Raw genomic sequence first — 14696 nt, 5'->3', positions numbered from 1 at the left:
AATACAAGTTTAAGAGTAAGTAGCTCATAAAAGGCTATTAAAAAATTATATAAAGCAGTTTTTAGCATACTATCTCCCCTCCAGTAATAGCTCGTATTAAAATTTTGATTCCTACCATTATTACATAACTAAAATTCAAATTCAAGGCTCACAATTTATGTTTATGAAAATAAACCTTTGGTATAATATTGTTGCAACCACCACCACCTCCAATTCTGTAATGCATTATAGCATTTTATTTGATCTGAAATCTGCCCTCCTTGCATTATGTAATTTTAGAATGCCCATTAAATTAGTTTTGGGAAGTTCGTGTAATAGTTTCAAACAAGTGAGTCATAAAGGGGTTAGGATAAATAATGAAAAGTTGTTCTAAAATATTGCTTTATTTATTTATTTATTTTTTTTTTTTTGTGTGTGTGTGTGTGTGTGTGTGTGTGTGTGTGTGTGTGTTAAATGAGAAAAGTTGCTAAAATGTTTTTTAAAATATAATGAAAAAGATATAAGCTATCATTAAAAAAATAAAGGCAAACTTATCCATAAACCAACAATTATGTGTTCTATGTCAAAAAAAAATTAATTTCTTCTTTAATAGTGTGGAACAGTTAAGGGTTCATCATCGTTCTTCCTCTCAACCATTTAAGCCCCTTCCATCAGTTTCTTCCGCCCTCCAGTCAGCGTATATGTCACCTTTAAAAGCTCTCAGAGTTTCTCCAGGAATTCGGAATTTAGGGGTCAATCAAGCTACTGCAGCCACAAATGGTCAGCCGTTAGCTGCATCTTGTATTCGTCGGCAAACTAGGCAGCATAAAGTTTCAGGTTCTCCAGCCAAAAGGTATATATGATGTTTATAACACAATGCATTTTAACTTTGAACAATGCATAAACTTTGAATAAGAAATGGTAAGATACTGCCTCAAACTTTTATTTACACTTGAACTTGAAATAGTACTTTAGTAGAGACCCAGTTAGTCCTAACGCATACTGAAATATATAAAGCAGTGAGGTAACATATTTTTTTGCTGGAATTGCAGAATAAAAGGAAAAAAACAAGATTAATAAAAAGTTTTTAAACAATTATAGCAATTTACTAAATGTATAAAATATTGGTGTGTGCATATATTTCACTTGCTACCTTATGTATTTTCATTAAATGTGTCAGCAATTCAAAGATTCAACCATTAAAAATAAGTCAAGTCACATGGTGCTTGTTTCGAGATGATAGCTGCATGTTTCGTTATTTGAGACAATAACTACATATTTCATTATTTGGAACCTACTAAGCAAGTTTTAACTAGTGAAGATTTGCTCAGGTTTTTTCAAAAGTCATTTATATGGTTAAGATGATATAAGGGGAAGCATTCATTCTGTGGTAAAGAAAAAAGGTTTAATTTGCAGGCAGTTTTTTCTGAAAAGGTTATTCACATTAGACATGTACACAAACACACATTTTTGTTGAAGCATTCTGTAAACTCCTTATTTGAATTTGTATATAACTGAAGAAGCAAGAACAAGGGGAACCAATGTTGACGGCAAGAATCATAGGCTGTGAAATGACATTGACCAACTATGACATTAGGAGTGTTAATTGGAAGCTTCTCTCTTCCTTTTTGCATCAAGTCTGGCTGAGTTGTGAAAGGAGCAAAGTGTTCCAGTGATGTAGTTTATATTTCCAGGACACACACACACACACACACACACACACACACACACACACACACACACACTTGAAAGCTCATTGGGATTACAAGAGCAGGTGTTTTTCATTAATGGTAGTCTTTTCTAGGTTGGGGTGATAAAGCCAACTGCAAGAAATCTAATGATAATGTTGCAGGAGAAACTGTCCCAGGACAAAAGAGTGTATGATAGAAGTTGTAACACTGAGAAGATGGGCTGAACCATCTCATGGTCTGGGTGTTAAGATACTTGCCTGACCCAGAAAAGGTTGAAATTTTGTTTCCAGCAGGATGGATTGTTTGAGGGTTGGGAAACCAGAATTAACTTACATGCACAAGGACCCAGGCAAAAGAAAGAAAGAAAATGAAGATGGCCTTTATAAAAGTTGTTGAAAGCATGCAGTTTTCTTAACACTAAGGCTAAAACATGTGGCTCCATATTTCTGAAGCTCTTCATTGCAGGTTACTTTTTGAAATACTTTTGAAGTTTTTTATTTATTTTAATATAATAACTATAGTTAATATATAGTTTGAATTCCTATAGTCATGTAAGTTAGTTTATTAGCAGTAGAGTAGAGGCATATGATGCAAGATTATTCACATTAGAAATGTATACAAATCCAGACATTTTTGTTGGAGCATTCTGTCAACTCCTTAGTTGAATTTATGCAATTACTGAAGGAGCAAGATCAAGGATAACAGGAAGAATCATAGGCAGTGAAATTACATATATCAAATTTAAAATTGAGAAAGGAGTTCAACAAGGAGACACTATCTCCAGTGTTGTTTACTGCTGCCCATGAAGAAGCTTTCAGAAGATTGAACTGGTCACAGAAAGGAGTCATTGTGAATGGAGAGTACCTAAACCATTTATGATTTGCAGATGACATTGTGATCATAAGCCATGATCCCGAAGAATTAGAGGAAACTCTGAATCAGTTATGCAGAGTTAGTGAGGATATTGGACTAAAGATGAATATGGTTAAAACAAAAGTAATGATGAACAAGTATAACACAGAAAGGGATATAATCATTGAAGGAACAGAAATTGAAATGGTGGATTCATATACTTATCGTGGAGAAGTCATTAGCTGTAATAATGATAAATGGCTGGAAGTCAAGAGAAGAATAAATTTCAGATGGATAACATTCAAGAAATATGTGACTATATTTCTTGAATTTTTTGTCTGAAACATAAAATAATGAACCAATGCATGCCCTCTACCATGACTTATGGAAATGAAACTTAGGAAATCACCAAAAGAATGGAAGAGAAGCTGAAAACTACACAGAGGAGAATATAATGGATTAGGAATCATACTGTTGGATAAGAAGAGAAATACATGGATTAGCAGAAAATTCAAGTAAAGGACATTCTTATCAAAACTAAAGAACTGAAATGGACTTGGGCAGGACACATGGCTGAAAGACATGATGACAGATAGACTGAAAAAATAACAGAATAGTACCCAAAAGGAGCTAAAAGAAAACCTGGAAGACAACAACAACAGAGATAGAAAGATGAAATTCAAGAGTTAGTGAGCAGTAAATGGATGGCCATTGCACAAAACAGAAGGAACTGGAAAGTTTCTTGAGAGGCCTTAGCATTAGCATTTGTTGAGGCATATGATGCAAGAATGCAAGCTTATACAGCATCGGCCAGGAAAAAAAAAAAAAAAACAAAAACTTCCCATTTTACCTATCTGGTCACTCTAAATGTTTGTCTAGTTTAGCCTTAAATTTATTTAAGGTATCAACTTCCGCAACAATAGATGGAAGACTGTTCCAGCAATCAACTACACGCTGACTAAAGGCAAACTTCTATACATCTATTCTAGAACTGTCTTTCCTCAATTTGAATCTATGCCCCCTGAGGTTCTTAATTTGAGCAAGTGGAAGGATCCCATCAACATAGAGCCTGCTCAAACCATTCAAGGCCTTATACACCTCAATCAGATCACCTCGCAGGTGCCTAGTCACCGAATGCTGCAGTATGCAGAACTTAAGCCTTTGTTCCTCTCACCAATCTTGTTGTCCTTCTCTGTACTAGTTATAGCAACTCTACATCCTTCCTAAAATGCAGCTTTCAGACTGGCATGCAGTCTGGTGTGGCCGGACCATTGCCTTATGCACGAGGATAATCACCTCCTTATCCCTGCTAGAAACATTCCTATATATATCATTGGCAAGATTCCACAACCTGCTCTGGCAGTCCATCTGCACTTCTCAGAGAACTTTCTATCTGACTGCACAATTATCCCTAGGTCTTTTACATTCTATACTTCCCTGAGTCTTGCCAATGATATATATATAGGAATGTTTCTAGCAGGGATAAGGAGGTGATTATCCTCGTGCATCCTTCCTAAAATGCGGCTTCCAGACTGGCATGCAGTCTGGTGCAGCCTGACCATTGCCTTATGCATGAGGATAATCACCTCCTTATCCATGCTAGAAACATTCCTATATATATCATTGGCAAGACTCCACAATCTGCTCTGGCAGTCCATCTGCACTTCTCAGAGAACTTTCTATCTGACTGCACAATTATCCCTAGGTCTTTTACATTCTATACTTCCCTGAGCATAGTACCACACACTTGGTACATTTTTCTTGGGTTACTGCTACCCATAAGTAGTACTTTGCATTTGCAAAGTTTGTATTATCTGCATTATCTGCAAACTTACACATTAAGCCTGATATACCTTCATCGACATCATTGATAAAAACATAAGACAACAATGGGCTCCAGCACCGAACGATGTGGGAATTTAATAGTAACATTAGTCCATGTACAGCTGTGTCCATTTATTATCACTCTCTGCCGTCTCCCACTCAATTATCCATTGTAACAACTTGCCCTTAATGTCATACCGCTGCAGTTTGTACAGCAGTCTTCCATGTGCAATAGTATCAAAAGCTTTCTTGAAATCCAAGTATATGATATCAAAATTATTTTTTGCATCCAATTCCTTTGTGACCACATTGTAGTATCCAATCAAATTGATTAGACAAGACCTCCCCTTAACAGTCTCATGCTGTGTCTGAACTATTATTTCTCTCTTGTCTGGATGATCCTGCAATGCTTCTTTAACCAGTTACTCTATTACAACGGTGGGCAAATGCGGCTCTCAGAGCCGCATGCGGCTCTTCGTTGAGTTAAGTGCGGCTCCCATTGAAAATTTAAATCTGTTTTTTTTTTTTTTTATTATTTCAGAACTTTTTTCACTGAATCTTGTTAAATTAACTAAGTAACTAATATTTTGTTATACGGATTTTATGTTGTGTTTATTTTTTTTTATGTCTAGATATTTTGCTATTTTTTATTTTGATTATAAATAAATCCGCCCGCATTTACACTGCTGGCGCCATCAGCGGACTTGTGCAACACTATGTGACCAAACCTCCCATAAGAGTTTCACTTCCAGACTTGGGAATTAAATTTATTTAAATTTTTTGATAACATGACCTCAGAAAATATCAATAAACGAAAATACGAACAAGAAAATAGAATCTTTCAAGAAGAATTGGGTAGAAAATTTTGCTTTTATTGACAATAATGGAAAGTCGTTGTGTCTTATTTGTAAAGTTACAATTGCAAACTACAAAGTAAGCCATTTACGTCGACATTACGAAGTAAGTCATCCCCACTTTTCAACTCAATATCCACTCAATTCAAAAATTGCGAACAGAGAAACTTAAGTCCTTGCAATCTGGTCTTCATAAGCAACAAGGACTCTTGTCTTCTTTTAGTCGCGAAGATGACAGAGCAAACGAAGCTAGTTTTTTGATAGCTTGGAATATTGCTCGTGCCAAACGTCCATATGGAGAAGGAGAATTTATTAAAAGAAACTTGGAAGAAGTGGTTAAAGTTTTGGATCCAGATAATACAAAACTACATAAATTGATTGCACAGGTTCCTATGTCACGCCGTACAACTGAGCGTCATATTGGTGCAATTAGTAAAAATGTTGAAAATAGTTTGATGTGTGATTTGAAAAATTGTACAGCATTTAGTTTAGCTCTTGACGAGTCTACATACATTCAGAATGTTCCACAATTGGCCGTTTTTGTCCGCTATGTATCTGCAGAAGTAAATGTGAAGGAAGAAATGTTAGACTTAGTAGCTCTTATCGAAACAACTGTCGGTATCGATGTTAGAAATGTTCATTACTTCATCGATGTTCATTACTTCATCGATGTCGGTATCGATGTTCATTACTTCATCAAGCGGATGAAGTAATGAACAGGTTTGAATTGCCTCGTGATAAACTTGTAAGTGTTGCGACCGACGGAGCGCGCCTGCAATGATAGGGAAAAACCAAGGTTTCATTGGTCTTTTAAACAACGATCCTAAAATTCCACTTTTCTTACCTCTTCACTGCATAATTCACCGCGAGCATCTCATAGCGAAGTACTTCAAATAGGAAAATGTGTGGAAGATTGTTTTGCAGATTGTGAATTTAATTAGAACAAATGCCAAAACACATCGTCAATTTAAGAACTTTTTAGAAGAGTTGCGAATGAATGACGAAACAGATGAATTGCCCAATGATTTATCCCTGTGGTGTGTTGTAAGATGGCTGTCAACTTACAATGTTTTGAGCCGTTTTGTGGAACTCCTAAATCCTATCATAACATTTACAAAAGAAAAAGGAAAAAAATACTCAGAATTAGAAAATGAAACTTGGCTTTCTGACTTAACGTTCCTTACAGACATTATAGAACATTTGCAAACACTTAATTTGGCTTTACAAGGAAAGAAAAAAATTATTATTGATTTGTCGCAAACTGTATTTAGTTTTGAAGCTAAACTTCGGCTTTTTGTGTACGATCTTAAGAACAAAATATTTAATCATTTTCCACGAGTAAAAGCAAATATAATTAATATCAAAGAAGAAAAGTTAGACGAATACAAAGAAAAATTGGAAGAATTGCAAGCAGATTTCAAACATAGGTTTGAAGATTTGAAAAGTTTTGAAATCTGCATTTGCATATTTTGTGAACCCATTTATTTGTGATATTATTGAAGATGGATTTCCAATTTCTGAAATAATACTTGTTGAAAAAGCGGCTGGCGAATTGGAGTTATTAGAGATGAAAGAGGATCAGGCATTGCAAATGCAGCACAAATCTACTTCTATAATTGAATTTTGGAAACTCGTGCCAGAATCAAAATATCCACATTTAAAGAAAGCTGCTTGCCGTCTAATTTCAATTTTTGGTACAACATATTGCTGTGAATCTTTGTACTCCACAATGAAGTTCTTGAAGTCGAAATATCGTTCACAGTTGACCAATCATCATCACACTGAATTGCTGCGAACGGCTTTAACAAAATTTACGCCAAATTTCAAAGATTTAACGAAGACCAAAGGTCTTCATTAAATCTTTGAAATAATTATTTTGTATTTTCTTTCTCTTAATTATATTTTCTTATATATGTATACTTTACATAGCACTTAAGACTTGTGTAGAATATGTAATCATATTAATTTAATTAAATTAAATTAAATTTGAATTTGTGTATTTAATACTATGTAACTATGGTGTGGCTCTTTATAATATATGAAAAACCAGAATGCGGCTCTCATTGACCTCATGCGTGCCCACCCCTGCTCTATTATTTTCCCCAGAATAGAAGTTAAACTAACAGGTCTGTTATTATTTGTGTCACCCTTTGAACCGCCTTTGTGAATTGAGGATACATTTGCACATCTCCAGTCCATGGGACTTCCCTTGAGTTCAAGGATGCTCTCATAAGTACGACTAAGGGTTTGGTTAGTTCCTTTGCCGCCTCCTTTAATATAACTACTTTGTGCTCGTTGCTTTGCTGATCTAGTCTGGGTCATGATTCCATTTAAATACAATTTAATTAAAAATGAATTTTAATAAGGTTAAGTTTTGAATTGATTAATTGATAATACTATACTAAGCTAACAGATTTCTACGACAGTGCTGCGTATTAGACTGTCTAGTTTTATGCTATTATATATATCATAATATATATATATACATTTTATATATATATATATATACATCTAATATACTATAACAATGGTGACAAGTTACGAACGGTAAATCTATGGACACTAAGTATTAACATTGAAAATCGCTATCTAATAATTTTAAATTAAACCAAGGAGCATGACTAGAACTATAAAACTACTTCTAGAAAATAAATTAATGTGACAGGTAATTCAATAAATGGCTAAATAGTTATAAAAAATTTAGGTTTGCAGGAGCTGCAAAATCTTGTCCATTCATACTGCAGTGGATTGAAAATGACTGATGATGATGGAAGAAAGCAAGCTTATACAGCATCAGCGAAAAAAAAAAAAAAAAAAACCCATTTCACCCATCTATTCACTCTAAAAGTTTGTCCAGTTCTTCCTTGAATTTATTTAAGCTATTGACTTCCACAATGATAGATAGAAATTTGTTCCAGCAATCAACCATCCACTGGCTAAAGGCAAATTTCGGCACATGTATTCTGAAATGGTCTTTCCTCAAATTGAATTTATGTCCCCTCAGGTGCGTAATCTGAGCAAGAGGAAGAATACTGGCAGTATTGAGATTGCTCAAACCATTTAAGGACTTATAGAACTCAGTCAGATCCCCTCACAGGTGCCTAGTCTCCGGATGCTGCAATTTGCAGAACTTAGGTCTTTCTTGATAAGAGCAAGCCTTTGTTCCCCTTACCAATCTCATTGCCCTTCTTTGTACTTGTTCCAGCAGATCTGTATCCTTCCTAAAATGTGGCCTCCAAACCTTTATGCAGTACTCAAGTTGTGGCCTGACCATTGTCTTATACAAAGGGATAATCACCTCCTTATCCCTGCTAACAAAATTTCTGTATATCATTGACAATGCCCCATGAGCTGCTCTGGTATGCTTGCTGCACTGCTCAGAAAATGTTATATCTGACTAGACAATTACACCAGGTCTTTTTCATTCCCCACTATCCTGAGCATAGTACCAAATACGGAGGATGCGGAAAGGTCAGGGAATGACCACCGCATATCCCGTAGCAATGTGGCATTAGTTGCTAATGCTCCTAAAAACCAAATAACAAACAAACAAACAAACAAACAAACCACACAGTTGGTACATTATGCTGGGATTACTGCTTCCCATATGCGGTACTTTGCATTTGTCAATGTTAAATTTAAATTGCCACCTCTCAGCCCATCTGTCCAACTTTTCTAGATTCTGCTGCCTACCTTTGTATCGCCTGCAAACTTGGACATTATGCCTAATATACCTTCATCAATATCATTGATAAATATAGAAAACAACAATGGGCCCAACACTGAACCCTGTGAGACTCCACTAATAAGTTTAGTCCACAAAGAACAGTGTCCATTGATTACCAGTCTGTCTTCTCTCACTCAACCATCCCTCTATCCATAGCAGCAACTTACCCTTAATTGCATACTTCTCCAATTTGTACAGCAGTCTTCCATGTGCAACAGTATTAAAAACTTTCCTGAAATCCTAGTATTTGATATTAAAATTATTTTCCCCTTCAATTCCTTTGTGACCACATTGTTGTATCCAATCAATTTGGTGAGACAAGACCTCCCCTTAACAGACCCATGCTGTGTCTGAACTATAACTGCTGTCTTATCTAGATGATCCTGCAATGCTTCTCTAAGCGGTGACTCGATTATTTTTGTATTTAGCTAAGTATATGGAAAGCAACAGCTTAATATTCAGATAGACTTTGCTATTGATATTTTGGTGGGAACTTCATAACTTTCATTGGTAGCTTAAATTTAATTTCACTAGTGGTTAAAAGTTTTGTTAGGAGTATAATTTTTATAATACTCTGTTAATTCAAATTACGTAGTATAGTCAGTCCTCATATAGCGCGATAGTTGTGTTCCTAGAAACCCTCATGCAATGCAAAATCATGCAATATAAATAACAGGCCCTATGGGAAAAATAGGGTTAGGTGCCGATCACCAAAGATCGAACACACATTTGTAACCAAAACATTACCAAACCCAATAAATAATAGTAATAAAATACTTGCATATTTTATTACGACTATTGCGTAATAAAATATTGCTAATGCTTTCGCTTCTGTCTTAAGCAAACTTTTTCTTTGTTTGATTTTCTGTCCACACAGATGACAGGCATTCCATCTCTTCCAATTCTTTGTGTCTTGATCTAATGGATTTTATTACATTTTGAGTCGTTCTTGCTATGAAAGTTGTTTTTATTTTCTCTGCATTCTTTGTAATTCTTGCCGTTGCCTCATTTAGGCCTGTAGCACGTGCAATATCACATCTTTCATTTTGCTCAAAGTATTTCAGAATTAAATTTTTTTTTTTCCTCTATGGTCAGAGGCAGACTGGCCATAAGCCTTACCGGGGAAACCCTGGTGGGCCGAAGGCCAGAAGACAATGGAGGCCTGTGTGATTTTGGCCATAAACGCTAGTAGGAGGCCACTACAAATTTTTCAGGTTAAGAATTTTTGACCCAATCCACCTCTGTCTATCGATATTGCTTTTCTTTTGCCCTCTGAACCTATAGTGTCTTCACTTTCAATACTTAAAAATAAGTATTTTATTCATTTTTAGGAAATAAAGCACAATTACAAAATGAGGAGGCACACTTGATATACATAAACAAAGCTGCGCGAGTGTAGCTGTTTGTTTGTTATTCGATTTTTAGGAGCATTAGCAACTAAGGCCATATTGCCCGAGGATATGCGGTGGTCATTCCCTGACCTTTCCGCATCTTCCGTATTTGGTGGGCATGGGCTCGAACCCCGATCTAATCAAGAAGCGTGTGCTATGCACTGCTGCTCCTGCCCACCTGGCTACAGAGGCGCCTCGCGAGTGTAGCAACTGAATAAACGACACCGCAAAGGCAGAGACATACTATTAACACCTCAGTAGCTCACATTTTACTAAAGCACATTTCTGGAGGTCACTACCATAAAACAAAGACAATTTCCAGTTGAATTTCTGCTAGTGGAATCAGTTACAAACTGGTAGTAAACTCGATACTGATAGCTGGAATTGTGTCGGTTTTTTACATTATTATGGTGAAATGTGTTTCCCCTTCACTGATATAAAAAACAATACATTTTCAGAATCTTCTCTTCATTCACATCGTGTTGCTTTCAGTTGGGGTGATTCCGCATTGGACTGCCATTTCTTGTGAACACAAAGGCAAATTGTGCATAAGTGAATTCGGTTCATGTTATACACGATATCATTCCCCTATTTATAAATTGTATATGATCGAATTCATATAGTGTAAACATGTGTTATACGAGGACTGACTGTATATTGCAAGTTTCAATTTGCAAGGTATTTGGAAAGCTACAGCTTAATATTCAAATAGTTTTTGTTATCGATATTTTGGTGGAAATTTTGTAACTCTCCTTCGGTAGATTAAATTAACTTCTTTATAGATTTAAGTTTTGTCGACAGTTTAATTTCTGCTATATTTTTTTAACATAAAATCTGTGATATATTGTAAATTTAAATTTTGTAATCTTTGTAAAGTTCAAATTTTACTTAAAAATTATGGTTGCTTCAAAATCACTTACAATACAAAGTCCAGAGACATTGGGACTCAAACAGAAATGCCTGCAGGCATTTCCAGTGTGATTTGCAGCTTCATTGTTTGTATAGCCTGTAGCATATATATTCTAAGTTTGGTCTAATGGACAAACCTAGCTCAACTGATGATTCTTTTCTTTACACCCAATGTAAGGAAGGAGTTTACTATCGATCACAAATTAGAACTTGGTGCGTTGTGAGAAAAATTTGATTCACTGAAGAAATGAGTGCTTGCCCTTGAAACAAACGTAACTGGGAGCTCATCAGGGAATAGAGTATCTCCTGACCTGCTGTGTGATGCACCCCCAATTCGGGGGTCTAGAAAAGAATAGTCAATTGCATAGTGCTTTGGTTGAAGGTGATCTAGTTTTATTGGGAGACTCTATTGTCAGGAAAATGCAACAGGATCTGGAAAGGTTGAGCAGATGGGCTGAGAGGTGGCAAATGAAGTTTAACATTGACAAATGTAAAGTACTACATATGGGAAACAGCAACCTCAGAGCAACGTATCTACTCTGAGGTACTACACTGACAGTGGTAGAGAATGAAAGGGACCTGGGGGTGGTTGTGCAGGCAGATATGAAGTTTTCTGAGAGTTCAGACGGGCTGCAAGAGTAGCTCATGGTGTATTGTTGATGATATATAGGAATTTTTCTAGCAGGGATAAGGAGGTGATTATTCCCTTGTATAAGGCAATGGTCAGACCACACCTAGAGTACTGTATACAGGTCTGGAGGCCTCATTTCAAGAAGGATGTAGAGATGCTGGAACGAGTACAGAGAAGGGCAACAAGATTAGTGAATGGAACAAAGGGGTGCGCTTATGAAGAAAGGCTTAAGTTTTGCAAATTACAGTGTCTGGAGACTAGGCACCGGCGAGGTGATCTGATAGAGGTGTATAAAGCCTTGAATGGTTTGAGCATGCTCAATGCTGATGGGATTCTTCCTCTTGCTCAGAATAATCACCTGAGAGGGCATAAATTCAAATTGAGAAAAGACAGATGTAGGATAGACGTGAGGAAATTTGCCTTTAGCCAGTGGGTGGTTTGGTTGGTGGAATAGACTTCCATCCCTTGTTGTGGAAGTTGATAGCCTAAATAAGTTTAAGGCTCAGCTGGACAGGTATTTCGAATGAACAGAGGGGTGAAGTGGAAGTGGTTATTTTTTATTTATTTATTTTTTATTTTTTTATTTTATTTATTTATTTATTATTTTTTAAAAATTTATTTATATTTTTTGGCTGATACTGCATAAGCTTGCTTTCTTGCATCAAATGCCTCTACTAATGCTAATGCTAAATGGGTAACATTATTTGTAATAAAGATAGGCCCTGGTCCAGAACCAGGGTGTTTGTTAGCTAGGAGAAACAATTGATGATGTTACCAGATTGTAAGATTTTAAGGGGGATAAAGAGAGAGAGAATTATTATTCATGCGAGGGACTACTGATATTAAACTATGCATCCTGACCATCTGTTGAGTTGGGTAAGCATGTTTATGTGTCTGTGAATCTGCCCAGACACGATAGAAGAGATTATGTGTTGAAAGCCTTGTGGATTAACTCAAGACTTGAGAGAATCTGTAAGGCTCTAAGAGAGAAATTTTTATCAGCATTGCCCGCATTTGTAGATAGAAGAATCTATTTTGTGGAGATGATATTCATTCGAATAAAGGTGGTGTGAGGATTTTTGCCAGTATCATTGAGAATACCCTAAGGGTTCAGGGAAATTGCTAGTTAGTGGGGAGAAGGCAATTTAGATCCACGTTTTATCTGATGATATGGGCCAAAGTAATGCTTGCACTCACCTCATAAATTCTTATTTGTTGCCACAACAGCTGATGTTGACAAGATTAGTGAATGGAACAAAGGGTTGCTCTTATGAAGAAAGGCTTAAGTTTTGCAAATTACAGTGTCTGGAGACTAGGCACTGGCGAGGTGATCCGATGGTATATAAAGCCTTGAATGGTTTGAGCATGCTCAATGCTGATGGGATTCTTCCTCTTGCTCAGAATAATCACCTGAGAGGGCATAAATTCAAATTGAGGAAAGATAGATGTGAGGAAATTTGCCTTTAGCCAGCGGGTAGTTGGTTGGTGGAACTGACTTCCATCTTTTGTTGTGTAAGTTGATAGCCTAAATAAATTTAAGGCTCAGCTGGACAAGTATTTCAAATGAATGGAGGGGTGAAATGGGAGTGGTTTTTTTTTTTTTTTGCTGATGCTGCATAAGCTTGCTTTCTTGCATCATATGCCACTACTAATGCTAATGCTAAGATGTTCTGCAAGTAGCAATGTTTCAAATGAGGGGGAAGACAAAGCTTGGAATACAAATTTGAATACTTTCAAGAGGTATGTCAAGGTGGTAAAATATAGAAGATTACTTAGTCCCAACTATGTCTACAGTAATATCAGGGATGTTATCAATAAAATGGATGAATTTGATCTGCTGGTTAGGACAACTAATGCTGATATAATAGGACTGATAGAAACATGGTGCTGCCTGGAAATTTATGATGATGAGTTCCACTGCTGTATGTATAATGTATTTAGGAAAGGTAGGGGGGTGTATTTAGGAAAGATAAAAGGGTTTGAGGGGTCATGCTTCTTATCAAAAGCAGCTTGTGCATGCACGAAAAGAGCTTTTTCTGAGTATGAAGTTACGTCTGGCAGCATAGAATCTGTGTGGTAGTGAGTTAATTGAAAGCAAAGGAACAATGAGAGTGGAAGTAATCTACAGAGCAGAAGATTGTAAAGAATATGACAAGAGTCTTTACATGAAAATGGAATGGGCAAGCATATGTGAATGCCTTATTATGGATTATGTTAATGTGCCCTAGATTGATTGGAATAAGTTGGAGTGAAAGTCAACATGGAGAAAACTTTTTTTTAAATAAACTAGATGATTATTATTTGTACTAGTATGTTACAGAAAGTATTAGGGGCAAGAATATTCTTGACTACATCAGATGACATCACAGGGCTTAAAATACAGGAACTGTTGTCAGGAAGTGATCATGCAGTTGTCAGTTGGAAGATAAAAATGTTCCAGTAGTTAAAGGCACAAGTTGAACTTCATTTGACAGTTTGAGTGCTATATGGCATCTGTGAATTGGGCAGACTGTCGAAGGATGGCAGATACATTTGAATTATGGAATACTTTTAAAGGAAAAATAACAGTAGCCATGAATGCATACATACCTAATATTGTGGGAGGAGGATGCCGAAATGAATGATTGCAGAGCCGGCTGGTCATATAGAGCAGAAAAAGATAACATGGGATAGTTACAGAGTGATGAGAAGTACTGGAGCCTACAACAGTTACAAGTTATCTGGGTTATCTGAGGCTTTCCCACACCTGGTGTGCGGTACTTTGCATTGGTCTTTACAGATGAAAGACTTCTTGCTGTGAAGAGGATGTGTGAGTGAGGCTGAGCCATATGAAATTAG

General features: G+C 36.3%; 1 protein-coding gene across 1 annotated transcript in view; it reads left to right on the top strand.

Moving 5' to 3' along the window:
- The window catches only part of LOC150091667 (dual specificity protein phosphatase CDC14C-like), a 481702-nt gene that overhangs the window by 432633 nt on the left and 34373 nt on the right, over positions 1 to 14696 (top strand). The window contains exon 13 of the mRNA XM_090385065.1: positions 593 to 832. Coding sequence (XP_090241191.1) covers positions 593 to 832 — 240 coding nt within the window. The remainder of the gene's footprint in view (positions 1 to 592; positions 833 to 14696) is intronic.

This window comes from Mastigoproctus giganteus, chromosome 1 (assembly GCF_048544385.1).
Source record: "Mastigoproctus giganteus isolate SK-2022 chromosome 1, ASM4854438v1, whole genome shotgun sequence".
Classification (NCBI taxonomy): Eukaryota; Metazoa; Arthropoda; class Arachnida; order Uropygi; family Thelyphonidae; genus Mastigoproctus; species Mastigoproctus giganteus.
This window is presented reverse-complemented; position numbering and strand designations above follow the sequence as displayed.